General features: G+C 39.5%; 1 protein-coding gene across 1 annotated transcript; it reads right to left on the bottom strand.

Moving 5' to 3' along the window:
* Nucleotides 1–1,901: 1,901 nt before the first annotated feature.
* LOC127450809 (periplakin-like) lies at nucleotides 1,902–18,777 on the bottom strand. The gene is made up of 22 exons (XM_051715177.1): nucleotides 18,533–18,777; nucleotides 14,717–14,816; nucleotides 13,823–13,977; nucleotides 13,374–13,494; nucleotides 13,164–13,283; nucleotides 12,992–13,033; nucleotides 12,354–12,515; nucleotides 11,192–11,299; nucleotides 10,842–10,937; nucleotides 10,606–10,728; nucleotides 9,254–9,400; nucleotides 8,824–8,975; nucleotides 8,407–8,510; nucleotides 8,151–8,308; nucleotides 7,291–7,469; nucleotides 7,064–7,202; nucleotides 6,797–6,990; nucleotides 5,883–6,033; nucleotides 5,698–5,781; nucleotides 5,245–5,361; nucleotides 5,032–5,124; nucleotides 1,902–4,924 (listed from the first exon to the last, which is right to left on the bottom strand). The coding sequence occupies exons 1-22, from the start codon at nucleotides 18,580–18,582 to the stop codon at nucleotides 2,255–2,257; spliced, it is 5,265 nt and encodes a 1,754-aa protein (XP_051571137.1). The 5' UTR covers nucleotides 18,583–18,777; the 3' UTR covers nucleotides 1,902–2,254.
* Between the last annotated feature and the right edge of the window lie 242 nt (nucleotides 18,778–19,019).

Genomic DNA, 19,019 nt, shown 5'->3' with positions numbered 1-19,019 from the left:
CTGCAGGACAGCCCACTGAAGAGACTGTAAGTCTATCCCTCAGAACCTCGTTGTCATTCCCATTAAAATCAAAGATGGCGCAAGCATGAATAAGGTCTAGAAGGTTTAAGGTCATGAATAAGATCGTGATGCGTTCTAGTTTGTCGCTAGCGGTGTGGCTGGAGCTAAAGACCCCTCACCAGTCCACTCATGTTTTTACACATTTGGACCCGGGACATAAAATTACACTTTAAAACAGTGATAACACTTTACGATATGTTTCCATTTGTTAACATTAGTTAATGCATTAGGTATCATGAACAAACAATGTACAATATAATTTTTTACAGCATTTATTAATCTTTGTTAAACTAATATTCCAGGTTCAATACAAGTTAAGCTCAATCGACAGCATTTGTGGCATAATGCTGATTACCACAAAAATTAATTTTGACTTTTCCCTCCTTTTCTTTGAAATAAGCAAAATATCAAGGTTACAGAAAGACACAATGGAAGTGAATGTGGCCAATTTTTGGAAGGTTTAAAAGCAGAAATATGAAGCTTATAATTTTATAAAAGCACTAACATGAATTCTTCTGTTAAAACTCATGTATTATATGAGCTGTAAAGTTGTTTAAATTGTCATTTTACAGTCCTTTTATGGTTTTAGTGTTTGTTGACATTACATCGTCATGGCAACAAAGTTGTAAAATTGGCTATAACTTTACACAGAAAAGGTTAGTGAGTGATTTTATCACACTAAAATCATGTTTACATATTGTCATGTTACATATTGTCATTTATCATATCCTTTTTGTCTTCTTTTTTAAAGAAAAGGAGGGGCAAGTCAAAATTCATTTTTGTGGTAATCAACATTATGCTACAAATACTGTCGATTGAGCTTAACTTGTATTGAACCCAGAATATTCCTTTAATGTTTGTCAATAAAAATACAATTGTTCATTGTTAGTTCATATTAGTTCAAATTGCATTAACTAATGTTAACATATACAATAGAACTTTTGATTTAAAAAATGTATTAGTGCAGTATATGTTGAAATTAACATTTAATTAATAAATGCTGTGAAGGTATTGTTCATTGTCAGTTCATGTTGTGAACCAATGTTAAGAAATGGAACCTTATTGTAAAGTGTTACCAAAACATTAAAAAAAAAAAAAAAGATTTAAGAATAAAAATTCCATGAAACAGCTCAGAGAGAAATATGTGCTAAATTTGCAATACGGTATGAATTGTTGAACTTGTAAATAGTGTCTAACATAAGATTTGTTATAAGATTTAGTGAAGTACTCTTATTATACAGTATTAGACTAAATAATTGAAAAGTATAATGCATTGTCTGTGTTATTCTAATTTAAGAAAATCCTGCACGTTTTTGTGTGTGTGTGTGTGAATTATTTTTGCTTTATATGAAGACACCTTATATGAAATTACAACTGCACCTGAACTTTGAAGGTTTGTCCCTATAGTTGAGTATACTGCTCTTTATACTGTTTTATCAGATTTTAATGCCGCAGTAGATATTAAATGTTTCAAGTGTTCAAAGATGTTTCCTTAAACAGCTACAAGATAACTCTTTAAAATACTGAGGAAATGAAAATCGCCCCCACATTTGAATGATCTGCCATTTTTGCCTAAACTCTGGTTAATTTCTGACCCTACTGCTTTCAGCTGCAAAAGATTTTTTTTTGATAAACTCTAAATTTGTATTATTTCCTGACACCTATAAATATAAGTATAAATGTAATTGTTTATTAAACATTATGCATATATATATTTTTATCTTTATAGATCAAAATGTAAAAATGTATTTGGATATTTATTGGTATTGTAAATTCACGGGCTGGAAAGGAGCTCATATTGCCATAAGTTGAAGGAAAATAACACGCAGTACTCAGGCTTATCCACATTGTATTTTTTAATCTCAAATCAAACATGAAAGTAGAATTGATTCATCTGATTCATCAAGTGAAAAATAATAAAAAGAAACAGATAGGACTGTAACTTTTTCATTAAGGCACACACTGAATATATCAGATCAGATTAGAGGAAAAAAATTGAGTAAAACATGCTCAAAATGGCTCTTGCTAACCTTCAATTGAACACTTTAAGCACCATAACCAAAGGAATACCATCTTCCATTGATATAAGAATACATATGTAAATAAATACACTGAAGAAGAGAATACAAAATGAAATTTCAGCTGCAATCTGGGAACACAAACGGTTATGTGTAATGTTTTCTGATTAGTGGATTTATTTGCCTGTGGCAGACAGCATGACACCAAACTCCTGGATACTGATTTCTTTGTTCTGATATTGCTGCAGCTGGCGGTTTGTGATGTTTCCGGCCTTCAGAGCATCATCAATGGCAAACCTCTTTCCTGATTTTCTGTCATGAAGAACAGATGATTCGCCATTGGGACCCTTGACAGTGATCTCTTCCCAGTCGCATTCCTGACTCTGAAGGTTTACAAACATTTTCCACTCGATGAGACCAAGCTTGTAAGCCTCCTCAGGCCTCATCTCCTTCCCGGTGTCTGGATCAATGACAACAATTGAACGACGGAGGTGACTTTCTCTTTGCTCTCTTTTGACCCTCATTGCAGACAGACTCTTTTGTAGCTTCTCAATTTCTTCTTCCTTCTCAATTCTGACACGTCTAAGGTCAGACAGTTCTCTTTGCAAGGATTCCAGTCGAAGTTCCATGTTCCTGCTGTTCTCCACTGGAGCAGACTCTGTGATGGTTCTGGTTTCTTTTGTTGTGATCTCGATTTCAGCTTGAAGCTTCCTTATCTCGTTCTGTAGTCTCTGGTTCTCCTGCTGTAACCTGTTGCTTTCATCACGAATGTAGTCAAGTTCTTTGGATGATTTTGCATTTGTGAACTCCATCTCAGAAATCCTTGAGTTTACAGTGATAAGCTCTTGATCCAACTCACGTCGTCGCCTTGTCTCTTCCTCAAGACTTCTCTTTAGCCTGTCAATCTCGATCTCTGCCTCTGGATCTCGCTCGACTTGAACTGTTTCAGTTCGCACAACCTTTTCACGAACTTCCATTCTCTCAAGAGTGTCTTTCTGCTGCAACAAGGCATTGTACTCCTTCTCTAAGAGCATACGTTTGTGTCTCTCCTCTTCAACCTGGAGACGCAAGATAGAGTGCTCTTTTTCTTGCTGAGGATCCTGCTGTAGTACAACCTTTTGCTTTACGGTAACCTTTTCTCTGTTTTCCTTGTCTCTGATCTCTAATTCATTAAGCCGGACTCTCAACCTCTGAATTTCAAGCTCAGCATCTCTGCGGTCTCTGCGCTCACGTTCCAGTTCCTCGATCTGAAGGTCCAGGTCAGCCTTTTGACGTTGCAGCCTGACCAGATCTTCCTTCAAGATTTCCCTTTGTTTCTGCTCATTGTTGATATTTTGAGTGAAGGTCTCGCATTCAGACCTCAAGACTGGATCCTCCTCCACCTTCACTACCTCTTGCTGGACAATCTTTTCCCTCACCTGTGATAAGTCCATCTTTTTAAGCCTGATTCTTTCTTCATTGAAAGCCCTTTCTCTTTCCAGGTCCAAGCGTTTCCTCTGCTCCTCAGCCAGTTTCCGCTTGAGAGTCTCAATCTCCTCCTTGGTTTTAGGATCTTCTCGGTATTGCAGGATCTCGTTTACCACCTCTTTGGTCTGAATCTGAGGCTTGGTGTCTTTCCATGTCTGAATCTCCTCTTTGAGTTGGAGGATCTCAGTCTCTGTTTTCTCTATTAGGTGGGTTTTGTCCACAATTTCATTCCTGAGTTTCTCCAGTTCTCTTTCTGTTTCTGGGTCAGTCTTGTATTTGATGACCTCTTTGATAATTTCTTTGTATTCAATTTGTGGGCCTCTGTTTCTCAGCATTGTTAATTCTTCCTGTAGGGACCTCAACTGGAGCTCTGAATCTCTGCACCTTCTCTGCTGCTCAACAAGTTCAAGTCTAAGATTTGCCACCTCTGTCTCTGCCTTAGGATCAGGTCGCACAATCTCACGCACTTTCTCTTGAATGATGACCTTTGACCTCTCTTCCTCCATGCTAGTAATTTTGCGTTGGAGGTCTGTTTTCTCTCTCAGAGAAGCACTGCGCTTGGATTTTTCATCTTCATATTGTCTCCTCAGGTTCTCTACCTCTCTCTCCAATGCGATATCTTTCTCGACTTTCAAAACCTCTTTGATGGTGATTTTCTCCTCAGCCATTGCCTTTTCCTTTTCAAGACGCCTCAGTTTCTCCTGCAGGAACCGAAGCTCGTCTTCAAGTTGTGTTCGGCTGTCTATTTCTTTTTGCTTTCTCTCAAGCAATATTCTATACTCGCTCTCAAGTTGAGGGTCATTTTGAACCTTAATGACTTCCTCCTCAGTGATGATCTCCTGTTCCTTGCTTTTCTCCTCTGCAAGTATAGTCACTTGTTTCTGAATCTGAATGATTTCATTTTCTCTGACTATTTTCTGCCGCCTGAGTTCCTCTAGCTCTTCTTTTAGTTTCCTGAGTTCTTCCTCCTGCCCCCTGTCTCTCTCAATGCGGAGCACCTCTTTGACTGTATACTGCTGAGCTCCCTCTTTCATTTCGGTCTCAATCCCATGTAGCTTAACGCGGAGGGTGTCAAGTTCACTCTCAAGGACACGAGTGTTTCTGCGTTCGTCTGAGAGCTTCTGCTGGACTTTGTGAAATTCTTCCTCCAGTTGAGGGTCAGCCACCTTCTTGATTACCTCTTTCTTTACAATTGTATCCTGTGGTTTTTGGCCCTCTAATATATATATATCACTCTGGATGGTCTGAATTTCCCTTTCCATTTGTTCTCTCCGTTGGATTTCTTCCTGAATCTGTTTTTTTATTCTCCAGGGCTCTTCTCCGGGGGCTGATGATCTCACAGTCTTGACGTCTTCTCTGATTTCTGTGACCTCTGGTTGCTATGATTTTTTTTTTTTAAATAGTGAGTTAGTCAATGAACAAAGAGGAAATGTTTATGCCAAAGTACATGGTTATTGGTATGCTTGGCACTTGATAGTTTGCTTACCTGATTAAGAAGACTTTGAGCAAACTCTAGGTTCTGTAGCCTCTGCTTGTTCACAGCATTTACTTCAGAGAATTTGGCCTCAATAGCAGATTCCTTTTGAATACAACAACGTTTCAACAATCATTATGTACTCTTATTAAAAAAATATATAAAATAAAAATGACTTGATCTAGGTTACAGTATACTTTTGTAACACAAAAAGAAACAAATCACCTCTCCTTTCACTCTCAAAGCAGGAGATTGTAGTCTGCTCCTTTTGTATGTCTGGGGAACCAAGCCATCTTCAAGGTCAAGTATGCATTTAAACCGCTCAGCTTCATTTTCATAGTCCTGAAAGCAGTGACACAAAAGAGTTCACATGGTTTTGCATAAACAAGATTGCTGGGTAATGCACTCCCTGCTAAAATATACAGCTTAACCAGCATGCAATTGGTTTATGCTGGTTAGTGCTTGTTTGGTGCTGGTCTAGCTGGTGGACCAGCATAACCATGCTTTGGAAGACCAGCATGGTCTTTCAGGTGAAGCTGGTTTAGCTCATTAAAAAGCTTGGTAGGGTCACCAGCATGCCATGCTAGGGGACCAGCACACAAAACACAACTTAAGCTGGTGACCAGCAATACTGGATTTTTTAGCAGTGCTCAGTGTAATACACTCTGGTTTTCATACCTTGACTGCTTGCTGATAAAGCTGAGCATTTCTTGAAATGTTGTTCAGGTCTGACTCCTTTCTTGCAATGTCGGAAAGCAGATTCTGTACATTTAAAATATGGTTTTGGTAAATAAATAATAGCCTATAATTTGACTATAATGCAACTGTTATGATTGCAATCATAAAAATGGCTAAAGACTTACTCTTTGATTTTTCAGTTTTGCTTCAATCTGTTTGATATTGTCAGTTTCGCGTGGCTCATAGTTTGGTATTCGTGAAAGCCAGCTGTTGAGGTTGTCATAGTCATTATGGTAGTTGGCATAGGCCACTTTGGCTCTTTGCAGACTTTGTGATCTGTAAAATCAAAACATATTAAATAATTAAAAGTTAAATCTGTGATTTAACTAATTGTGTACACTCTTATTAGGACTTAATCTATAGAAACAATAAGAATGCATTAGTATATAAAATTAAGATTAATGATAAAAAAAGCACTGTTCAGTGAGTATTATTTAGCTTTAATTTAAAAAATGCAATCAAAATGGGGGCCTGGGTAACTCAGCGAGTAAAGACGCTGACTACCACTCCTGGAGTCGCGATTTCGAATCCAGGGTGTGCTGAGTGAAACCAAAGCAACCAAATTGGCCCAGTTGCTAGGGAGGGGATAATCACATGGGGTAACCTCCTCGTGGTCGCTATAATGTGTGGTTCTCGCTCTCGGTTGTGTGTGGATGCCGCAGAGAATAGCATGAAGCCTCCACACGTGCTACGTCTCCACGGTAACGCGCTCAACAAGCCACGTGATAAGATGCGCGGATTGACGGTCTCAGAGACGGAGGCAACTGAGATTCGTCTTCCGCCACCCAGATTGAGGCGAGTCACTACACCACCATGAGGATTTACAGCACATTGGGAATTGGGCATTCCAAATTGGGGAGAAAAGGGGAGAAAAAATAAAAATAATGCAATCAAAGCAGTATTCTAAAAAAGAAATCTGTGGAATTCTTATATATACAGTATTTACTGTTTATAAGAATATATACAGCATATAAGTAACTCCCATTTAAAATAACATAGGCTCCATTTAAAATAACATAGAATCAATATATTAACTCACCTTGCATCAATCTGTCTGTTGAGATTGTCATAGCGTTTATTGAGTTTCTGAACATCTGCCTCTTGCCTCTCCATATCAGGGCAGTGTTCTTGCACTTTGGTGGCCATATTGTCACAGCTAGCCTTGGTAGCTCTCAGGTTCTGCTCTGTCTCTGTGACAGTAGATCTTTTTGCCCTCAGTTCAGATGCAATGTCCTGTAGAGAAGAATGCATGAGCCACAAGTGCATAAGGAAGCTTAAAAATAGTGGTAGGGATTACAAATCTTACCGCCAACTCGCGCTGAGTCTTCTCCAGTGAGCTGAGGTCAGATGGGGCAACCTCCTCTCTTGCCAGTTTGTTTTCATAGGTGGACAGTAGAGCTTTGCCATTCTGCAAAGAGTTCTCCAGGCGATTGGAATTCTGCAGTCTACAAAAAGACAGTTTTTAGCCTCAGATTCTCAATTAGCATGACTTTATTCCTTAATATGTACAGTACAAGAGGGAATTATACATACTTGTCATCTGCACACTTCAGCAGCAAGTCAACTTTGTTGTATTTTTTGTTAGTCTCATCCAGCTTAGTGTAGAGCTGTGGTGCACTTGTGCATTTAGGAGTGGATCTGAGGAAAGTTTCAGCCTCCTGCACTTTTGCAGACTTTTCTGGCTCTATCTTACGAACAGCAGAAGCAATATCCTGCAAATAAAATACTGGACTAAGTCTCCTCATGCTTTTACCACAGTATAAACATACTGTTATAACCCTTTGGGGGACACAACGTTGTTTGATACAGAATCTGAAGTAATGCACAACATTTAAAGGTTAGATTCATGGGGAGTCTGGGTAGCTCAAGGAGTACTGACGCTGACTACCACCCCTGGAGTCGCGAGTTCGAATCCAGGGCATGCTGAGTGACTCCAGCCATGTCTCCTAAGCAACCAAATTGGCCCTGTTGTTAGGGAGGGTAGATTCACATGGGGTAACCTCCTCGTGGTCACTATAATGTGTGCTTCTCGCTCTCGGTGGAGCGCGTTGTGAGTTGTGCATGGATGCCACGGAGAATAATGTGGGCCTCAACATGCGCTACATCTCTGTGGTAATGCGCTCAACAACCCACGTGATAAGATGCGCGGATTTACGGTCTCAGACACGGAGGCAACTGAGATTCGTCCTCCGCCACCCGGATTGAGGCGAGTCACTACGCCACCACGAGGACTTAGAGCACATTGGGAATTGGGCATTCCAAATTGGGGGGAAAAGGGGAGAAAGTAAAAAAAAACAAAAAACAGGTTAGATTCATTAAAATAACTGACATATCTACCCTGACTTTAAATAAAATAAAAATATATAAAACAACACCCATGGCAAATTTTGTACCTTCATGTCTTGTAGCCTGTCAGCACTGTCCTGTACAGGACGTGTTTGCTCCAGTGGGGGGCGCACTCGAGTGTAAATGGCCTTCTCCTGCTTATCCAGATCACCAATCACTTTATCCAGTCCTGCCATCAGCTGACGGCATTGCTGCTCTTGTTTATCTGTGATTGGTCAGTAAGACATCAAATACCATCAAGTTAGTCTCTTTAACAGTGTCACATGTTGTAGAGCTCTCAGTCCTACAATGCAAAACACTAACCTTGACCACCTGTACTCTCCTTCCTCAGGTCCGCCAGTCGAGCCTGTAATGCAGATCTGCTGCTGGCCACCTTTTGTTTGATGCTTTTGTGCTGGTTAATCAGACTGCAAAACAATGTGGAAACGCTTTCATATTAGACATAACTGACAAATTTTTACTGGTCGAACAGATTCTCCTTTTGACCAATTAATTTGCATGATTATTTAACTCATTTGTAATTATTGGATAAGGATTTTTTTGGATTATTTTATAGACAATTGCACTATCAAACACCAATTTCTTGTTGATGAAATATTGATGAAGAAAATTAAGATGTACTTTTCCATTAATTTTAAAGCTTTTCGAGGCCAACATTTTTATAATATTTCCCTGATAAGTTTTCCATGACTGTGGGAACCCAGGATATAGAATACTCACTTTTCAGTGATGGACACAGCCTCAGGGTCGGTGGGTGGAATTATAAAGCACACTCCTGGAACGCTCAAGGTGCGGCCATTTCCATCCTTCACATCCCATTTGGGCCCATTGTTCTTAAGCAGAGTGTACCTCTCTCCTCGCAAAATTGAACCCTGTATCATTCAAAACAAGTAAAGTAAGCCCCTGTTTCAACTTGATATTGAAATCTGAACAAAATCCTCTGCACATGTCTCTGGAGGTTTAAACGAGATGAATCATTTGAGTGAAGGCCGTCTAATGGATTTAAATACATTACGTGGGGGAATCCAAAACCCAAGCAAAGACACAGTTCTCTGTGCTTACTCATGATAATAGCTGATGTTTCACTGAATGAAATTAGAGGAGCTCTAAACCGCATGTATAGAGTGAGAGAGAAGCTCAGACACTGTACCTCGTTAGTCTCATATTCACACAGAGCCTCGATAGAGAGCAGTTTCTGAGGAGTCTCCCTGCGGTACTTTAGAGGTAGCACCTGCAGGCTGCGCTTCTGAAGAGCTTTCAGACGTTCGTCATAATGACCCATGGCCTTTGCCTGATCCTGTCGATACAAGCACAAACATCAGATATTGAATGTATAGAAGTGTCATTTGAAAGAGAAGTGTGTCATTTCTGCACCACTAGTGTCTCCAAAAGCAAAAATAATGCCTGGTTTTCCGAAAATCCCCATCTTCCATTGGTTGAAAAAACAGATAGTCACGTCCCAAACTCACGCCATTGAGTGCAACAGTGCCAGCCCACTTTTTCAGCCACCTGGGTTCCAGAAGTATTTTTCCTATTCATATCTTCAATAGACCTTTCATAAAATCCTTCATAAAAGAGCTCTAAGCCATGAACCAAACCAACCAGCTCCGAGGTGAATCACAACATCACAAACTTTGTTTTGAGGCACAAACGTATTTGAAAATCAGACAAAAAGTCAAAGGTAGAAGACTGTGTACTTTTCAAGAGGGCATGAAATACAATCCCATAAAGCATTGTGATTGACGTAATCAAATATAAAGCGATGGAAACATATACAACTACTGATTTTACTTTGTTGATTATAAAGTAAAGAAACAATATATTTTAAGTTTATTGCAAAATATTCCGATATATACAAATAAATAAGTAGTTTAAGGGTGAAGGCAAACAGACTCGATTATGTCATTTACAGCATCATGGAAGTGGGCGGTCACTTCCATGCTTGTTTGGCGGGCTTTCTTGGCTGCAGTTCTCTGAATGGTGAAGATCTCTCTGCTGGACCACGGGCAATGTAGTTGTTCACCAGGAATTCCATTAAAAACACGATTTTTAAATAATGAATTTGAAATAATGCAGACTAATGGATTCAACGGAAGCATATACCATCGATGTACAACCTCTGAGCTCATGGTAGGTCTGTCTTTAAAGGGTTATAAGTTATCATTGAAAATCAATTAGTCTATGGAAAAAATTTATGAGATTTTAACTTCCAGAACCTGACTGTTGCGCTCTGTTTGTTGAGAGAATGTTGCTGTCGGGCTGGTCAGGATGCTCAAGCAGAGCAATGTTTTGATACCACCACAGTTTTAACACTTTTGGGGGAATCAAACTATGAACATCTAACAGATAATTGTCTCTGCGTCTTAAATTGAGATAAGAGAAAGTATTTTACCATTACCATATTACACACTTTACCTTTAACATACAACATGAACCAATGGCTTGAAAATTCTAGAGTATGTGAGAAATGCAATTGGCACAAAAATATAACAATAAATTTACATCCAAGTCAGCAATCAGGCCCTCCATCTGGTACATGTCTTTAAACTCAGGATTATACTTCTGGTGGATCTCGGTCTCAATGCGCTTCAGCAAATCGTTTGTGTCTCTTGCATCCTTGTGGAACTAAAACAATAAAAAAAGCACAAATTAACAAGACTGAAAGCAGACATGAGAGAGTATAGAACAGTATATGTTTTTCTGTGTTTATAACATGTACAGTATTATGGCAAACTGACTTTGTGATAGTCATCCATGTTCTTGAGGTGGTTCTCCTCACAAATGAGCAAGTTGAGATATTCCTTCCAATCTGCATGGACAGCATCCATGTGTGCCTTAAAATTAAGATTTGTTTAAGACAAAGCAAATATGCGTATGCCACAGACATCAAATTAGGATGGAGTAGATGGGATGCACCTGTACTTTGCACTTGTAGAATTCAGCATTTATACTATAAACTAGTTATCAGTCCTTGGTTATATGGAATAATAAACATTTTTCAATACTCTTTCTTTATCATTTTACCGCACTCGCTTCTTGTCGTTACAGTGATGTTTAATGTTTTATAGCAAATGGCTTGTAGTAATACCCCAATGACATTTTTTCCTGGGTGGTTCTGCTCAACAAGTTCCTCTCCATCTTCATTCAGCTGGGTGATGGTTTTCTCCTTTGACTCCAGACACTTGCTGATGAAGTTCTGTTGTCAAATACAAAGCAGCATGTTACAAATAATGGATAGTGGGAGCAGTGGTAAAATACGCTGGCTACCACACCTGGAGTTCGCTAGTTCGAATCCAGGGCGTGCCGAGTGACTCCAGCCAGGTCTCCTAAGCAACCAAATTGGCACGGTTGCTAGTGAGGGTAGAGTCACATGGGGTAAACTCCTCGTGGTCGCTATAATGTGGTTCGTTCTCGGTGGGGCGCGTGGTGAGTTGAGCGTGAATGCCGCGGTGGGTGGCGTGAAGCCTCCACACGCGCTATGTCTCCGTGGCAACGCGCTCAACAAGCCACGTGATAAGATGCATGGGTTGATGGTCTGAGACGTGGAGGCAGCTGGGATTCATCCTCCGCCACCCAGATTGCAGACTGGGGTGTATTCGGAAGGCTGTTTAAAAATGATACATATTTTTGCAATTCCATTTGGTGGCACTAGTGGCCCAGAAATTACACACTTCTAGGGCCCTGTGATTTCTGAGATGCGGAAAATGCGGAGGAAATCACGGAATCCAGTCATAAAAACAGAATTAACAATAAACCACTGAATGTCACTTAATTTGATATATCTGGCACAAATGAATGTATGAGTGCATAATTAATCAAATAAAAATCATGAAAACATGGAATTTGGAAAAAAATAAAACAGATTTAATAGGGCCCTTCAGCTTTAATTTTTAAAAGTACAAATATTCCATGTTCCGGTAGTCTCTCAATTGATGTGGTCACAAAAAATAATTAAACAATTAGCAAAATGCTGTCTAAAATATTATTATATGGAGTTTAGGAGTTTAGTCGCAACACGGTCGGCAACTTCCAATAAAATCAACAAGTATTTCATGTCAAAAAGTTAGTAGTTATATTGTAGTAATATAAACATGTAATTTGTGGGAAACTTGAATCATGAAAGCATATTTGAAAATACAAGTTGTAAAAGACAGTGCATGTAATCTGTCGCAGTCTTACTGCCATCTAGAATTACATCTTATTTATGTGTATAACCTATCATTAAATAGATGTTCAGTCCTGAATTTTACCTCGTACTGCCTCTTTCGGGCTGGGTAGTCCAGGTTGTTATCACTCCAGTCATATGTGATCCGTTCATCAGCTTGCTGATCCATCCAGTAGAGCTCATTGGTGCAGCGCTGCATGTAGTCCCTCAGACTGAGCAGGTTCTTCTGACGAGCACTGGAGCTTGCCTAAAATGGACAGATAAAGGAGGACTGATGAGCTCTCACAGGTAGTGGTACACAATACAGAGCCCCTCGGGGTAAAATCCATATTGTGCTTAACGGTGCAACAAGAACTGACAAATGACCACTGATCTTTCACTATTACTGCTATAAGAGTGTTACTCAGTCAGAACTGAAAACTTAAACTTAGTATTTGTTGGCATATGCGTACGTAACGTTTACACATATATTTTTGTACATTTGGATAGATGCAGAAATGAACAATATGAAGGTTGACAGCATCTAAAATGTATTTACAGTACATATGTACATTTTAGAGATCCTTTGGGTTTCAAAGAATGGTAAGTTTTTGAAATTGTGCATACATTTAAAAAGTATGCGTGAAAGAACCAAACTTTTTTGTAAATTTACGAATACAAATGAGATTACGTTGTCTGGGCATAACTAAGGTGCAAATTAAGGAGGGAAAATGTAAGTCTCACCAATAGCCTGCTGTATCTCGCCCGCTGGCCATCCAAACTGTCCTGTTATGCAAGTTAAGCAGATGAGTCACACATGAGACACATTTGACAGTCAGTTGAATGACTGTTCTAAAGCGTCAAATATTTGAGTTCTTGCAGCACTACATTTTAAAACCATGAGAAACAAATTTACCTTGTCTCCAGTGATATATGGAGCCAATGCCTCCACTTCACTGTGGAAAATATTGTGCTCTTCCACATCATTTTCGATGGTGGGCAGGTCTTGTCCGAATCCTTTGTTGTTCAGACATGCCTACATCAGAACACATTTGTACATGAGTCATCACTTTTAAGCATATTTTCAAGTGAAAGATTCAAGAGAAAGGACTGATTAGTTACACACCAGTTTCTCATCGACCATCTTTCCCCAGTTGACGGTGGGAGCCTGTTCTGATCTTGTGATGTTGTAAATGCGATCATGTTCCTCGCGGAGCTTCAACACACGCACTCGCAGCTGTTTCATACTGTTATAATGAAAAGAAAAATTCCCATCCACATCCACATATTCAGAGGAACATCTTATTCAAATAACAGTATTTTTTGTTTTTGTCATATAATTCTGCTTGCGTGGAATTTAACGTTAAATTATGTTGGTATAATTAATTTGGTTTAGCCCCTTGCTTGTGTGTCTATTAAATATTTAGGCTATTTAAATTATGATTTTGGCTACCAGCATGACTATACTTTAAGCTCTGCTTAACGCCTTTTACTCTTTTACTATACCCTCCAAAATCAGCTCAGAAAGTGCGAAAAAGTCTGCAGATTCCATCTGGGTATGAGGTATGTACTCACTCCTTCTCAATCATCTCAGCTTGAGGATGCTTCAAACGGGTGGCCTGGGCTGCATCCTCATCCAGACTATTCAACAGCTCCAGTGAGTTCAAGATCCTTTTGTTGGTGTCCTCCTGGTACAGCGGCTGCTTGCCCTCATTGATTTTTCTGATATCCTAGAAACATCAATAATCGGTGCAATTAACCCTCATTTTAAGAGCTCAAAAATATACTTAACACTGAAGTATCAGGTTGATACTTTGTGACTTTTCTTTATCTTATGAGAACTGACACAAAATGTCAACTCGATAACACGCTTTGATTCAACTTAAATTTGGGGTCTCAGAGATCCAAGGTGTAAAATATGAATAAATGCAATGATTTTTTTTACATGCTAAGATTCTCTGGTTGGTGTACACAGCACTACACTCCTGCCTTTTTTTAAATAATGTGTTTTTGCAGAAACAATGTTACTAGAATGGATCCCAGTCACATTTCTGAAAAATGCATGCCTATTTTGTGATAAAACAGAGAGTTAAAGCTTCACAAATATCTGCCAACTGGGTTTTGAATAGGTCAGAGGAACATATTTACAGCATTTGAAGGGAAAATTAGATTGGACCCCAATGATGTAATGACAATGAAAATCTAATTTTTCCTTCAAATTCTTCAAACCCTGACAGGGAACCCCAAATATAAAAACAGTAAAGTCAATCTCAAAAGAACATGTGGGTTAAGGACAGGAATGCAACAACAGTTATTGTTTCTTCCCATTGGAATATGCTTTCCAGTATTTCACCCTAAATAACCCTAACTTGGCACATTTTAAACATTAACATGCTTTATGGTGAGGAGGCAGCAAGAGTGAGTTTCTGGCTTTGATTTGTAATCCACAGAAGCTTGTGCTGTACTTACCCTGTTGAGATTCTGTTCTGTCTCAATGATGTTCTTCTCCACCTTATCGGCATTCTTCTGCAACTTGTCAATCAGGGCAGCTAGATCACCTTCAGGTGGTCTGAGGTCAAAAATAAATGGTCAATTTGTATTTTTGGAAGGAGCATTTAATATAGTCTCAGTGATATAAATGAACACTATTCAGTGGGTATTTTGCCAAAATAGAGGCTCTAATGCTGCATACGTATTAGGCTGTTATGTTACATCTCTGGATCTTGGACAGAGCATCTCCTATACTTGTTCACACACAGTATGTGTCAAGTTTGACTAAGATGCTCTGAAAATTGATACAGGACTTGCACAAAATATATCACATTGGATGAGAACATACAAGAGTTGAAACACTTTCATTCCACATCTTCTGACACAGAATTTACAGAATGTAAATGCAGTAAAAATGCAGCTATGCTCTTTCATATTTCTGTCTTGGATAGTTTTTATAGCATTCTTCGAATTCTAGTGAAATGCTGTTTTACAGTCTATGTCAGACTCAGACATGACTGAACTTGATGAGAAAAATAAATTGCACATCCTGGCCTGTATTAGCCTCAAGGCTAAGTCATTTATTTTAACACTCAATAGAACAAATCATTAATAATGGAGTTAGTAGTATGGGGCCTGGGTAGCTCAGTGGTAAAAGACGCTGGCTACCACCCCTGGAGTTCGCTAGTTTGAATCCCAGGGCGTGCTGAGTGACTCCAGCCAGGTCTCCTAAGTGACCAAATTTGCCCGGTTGCTAGGGTGGGTAGAGTCACATTGGGTAACCTCCTCGTGGTCACTATAATGTGGTTCGTTCTCAGTGGGGCGCGTGGTGAGTTGAGCGCGGATTCCGCGGTGGATGGCGTGAAGCCTCCACACGCGCTGTCTCCGTGGCAACACACTCAACAAGCCACGTGATAAGATGGGAGTGGTGGTGGTGTAGTGGACTAAAGCACTAAACTGATAAGTGGAAGGTTGTTGGTTCAAACCCCACAGCCACCACCGTAGTGTCCTTGAGAAGGCACTTAACTCCAGGTTGCTCCAGGGGGATTGTCCCTGTAATCAGGGCACTGTAAGTGTCTGTCAAATGCATAAATGTAAATGTAAGATGTATGGGTTGATGGTCTCAGATGTGGAGGCAGCTGGGATTCATCCTCTGCCACCCAGATTGAGGCTTAAAAGACTTAAGACTTAAAAGCGCACTGGGAATTAGGCATTCCAAATTGGGGGGAAAAGGGGAAAAAATGGAGTTAGTACATGTTAATGGCACTTATAAATATTTACCTTTGTCTGTACTATAACACACAATCAGAGCTGAACTGTTAAAACAAGAGATTGTAATGAAATTAAAAACAAAATTTCTCCCCTTTTTCTCCCCAATTTGGAATGCCCAATTCCCAGTGCGCTCTAAGACCTCGTGGTGGTGTAGTGACTCGCCTCAATCCGGGTGGTGGAGGACGAATCTCAGCTGCCTCCGCGTCTGAGACCATTAATCCGCGCATCTTATCACGTGGCTTGTTGAGTACGTTACCGCAGAGACATAGTGCATGTGGAGGCTTCATGCTATTCTCCACGACATCCACGCACAACTCACCACACGCCCCACCAAGAGCGAACCACATTATAGCGACCACGAGGAGGTTACCCCATGTGACTCTACCCTCCCTAGCAACCGGGCCAATTTGGTTGCTTAGGAGACTTGGCTGGAGTCACTCAACACGCCCTGGATTCGAACTCGCGACTCCAAGGGTGGTAGCCAGTGTCAGTACTCGCTGAGCTACCCATGCTCCCTAAACATTGACATTGTCGGCAGGATAAAAAAATAAATAAATATGAAAGTAAAACAGAAAATCAAAGCAATAAAGCTGCAGACTGGCCTGTGTGTAACATTTCCTGAATGATACAGACAATATTGATAATTACTCTAAGTCTAGGGTCTTTTTGCTTTTCTGAGTCACTTTTCGCTTGTTTCCCTGCTCCCTGCCAGAGGTCTTGCCAAAATAAATATAAATCTACATCTTAATGAACAGTGCTATATTAAGGTGGTGTCCATTTTTGCTCATTGCAAACACACCACCCATATCTCTGTGTGCCGTGCCTTGTTTCTGTCAAAAGCAAAGCAGACAAGTCATGAAACTTGCCACATTTGACACAGAGTGACCCACTGAGTGTACCAAAGTTGAGGAATGCTCATAGATGACCTAAACAGAAAACTATGTGTTTAGGCAAAGATCTTTTTTTCTGTACATCTGTAGCCAATGAAGCAATTTCAACAAAACTGAAACCATGTTCCTTAAGTAAAAGGTAAACTTCTCTGTACTGCTTTTAGTAATATTATTAGAGCCCAATATACTGGCCAGTATTAAATTCTGTAACAGCTGGATCAACGTTCAAGTCTAGACTCATGTCTCAAACAAACAGCAATTTACGCTTGTTTGAACTTCTGTCACTTCTATCACCAACCATCAGACTCCTTAAAAAAACGCCTGAACATTTTGAACTGAACTCTATCCTGTTCATCCCACAGTTCTGCTCAAACTTAAGAACTTGAGACTAACAACCAAACAAACAACACAAACACACATACACACAATCAATTTTTTACTTGCCCCTCCTTTTCTTTAAAACAAGCAAAAATAGAGGTTAGGCACTTACAATGGAAGTAAATGGGGGCCAAGATTTGAACATTAAAATACTCACTTTTTCAAAAATATAGTATTTTAGTGTGATAAAATCACTTACTAACCTTTTCTGTGTAAAGTTAGCCAATTTTACAACTTTGTTGCCATGACGATGTAATGTAAATAAAACCTAAAATGACTGTAAAAATGACAGTTTAAACAACTTTACAGCGTTTTAACAAAATAATTAAAGTAAGTGCTTTTATAAAATTGTAAGCTTCATAGTAGCAACTGCCTTTAAATCCTTTTTAAAAAGAAAAACTTTTTTTTTTTAAAGAAAATCAGGGACGATTCAAAATTAATTTTTTTGGTAATCAACATCATCCCACAAATGCTGACAATTATGCTTAAGTTGTATTGAACCCGGACTATTCCTTTAAATGGAGTGTGCCTGAATTATAATGTCAGTATGAAGGTGATCAAGGTGTTTATTTCAAAATGATGAGGGCCGACAGAGGCCTTCCCATTTACAGTCATCATTTAACGCATACACTCCCTGACAAAAAGTTTACTGCTTAAACCAGAACAAAAAAAAATAATAATAATAATAAATCTAATTCAATTTGACATCGGCACGTCATGAAAGTGCCTTTAAATATGAAGCGAGACCACCAAAACTAGTTAGGGGCCGTTCACACCGAAAACGTTATTTCGCTGCTTTCTCTCTCAGCGTATCGCGCAACAGTCAAGAAACGAGTCTCGAGACTCCTGCGTTCTGTTCTATTCCTTGCGCAGAGCTCAACTTTTTTAGCGCAAGAACGCGTTCGGTCTGAACAGCCCCTTACACATGCAGAGAAAAATGATGTCAACTCACGCAAAATGTATCTGAGCAGTAAGAGAAAAGTTATCCAACCTGATACAGCGCCTTTACTTTCCGCCACACCCTTACTACAAGAACCTTGAGGCAAGCAGGCATGAAACCAATGTGAAATTTAGTACAAAACTGTTCTTTACCAAATATACATAATATTTCGAAATACAGTTTAACATACGCAACGTGGCTACATATGGTAAAAACATATGCTTTAGGAATCATCAACCCTTTCCAGCCCATTTCGAGTAAACCATCGAAACATTTATAACGCAAATAATGACAATGTATCCATTTGCCACCAACCTTTTCTCAGTGATGGTCACGGTGTTCTTCGCGGTCTTTTTCCTGAACATTTTGACAGTTGCGGAAATTCTCCAACACCCGTCTGCAAAGATGGCACAGTAAGGATTCCGCTCTGATGTCTTTCGTTCAGCAAACTACCTGAAGTTTTTCCCAGGACAGGTGCACCTCACATACAACGCCCACAAAGACAGAGCAACTGGTTGTGGCTACCCTCCCACAAACAAATTCTTTCTCTGTCCGTCAGGAATGGTCATGCTTGAAAACATCAACTCAAGTTAAAGTACGGGCTGCTATCCGCCCCTTTCTGTGAAACATACCTGCAGCCTATCAAAACAGCGGCGTCGCCCCTTTTTCTTCTGTGTACAGTTTCATGCAATTCTATTCTAGCATGTACAACTTTCAAAGTAGACTTTTACAGAACAATGGGCAGTTTGAAATTCAGAAATTACAAATGGAAATGCAATTATATATATTTTTTCATCTTTTT

The sequence above is a fragment of the Myxocyprinus asiaticus genome, chromosome 13 (genome assembly GCF_019703515.2).
Source record: "Myxocyprinus asiaticus isolate MX2 ecotype Aquarium Trade chromosome 13, UBuf_Myxa_2, whole genome shotgun sequence".
NCBI lineage: Eukaryota > Metazoa > Chordata > Actinopteri > Cypriniformes > Catostomidae > Myxocyprinus > Myxocyprinus asiaticus.
This window is presented reverse-complemented; position numbering and strand designations above follow the sequence as displayed.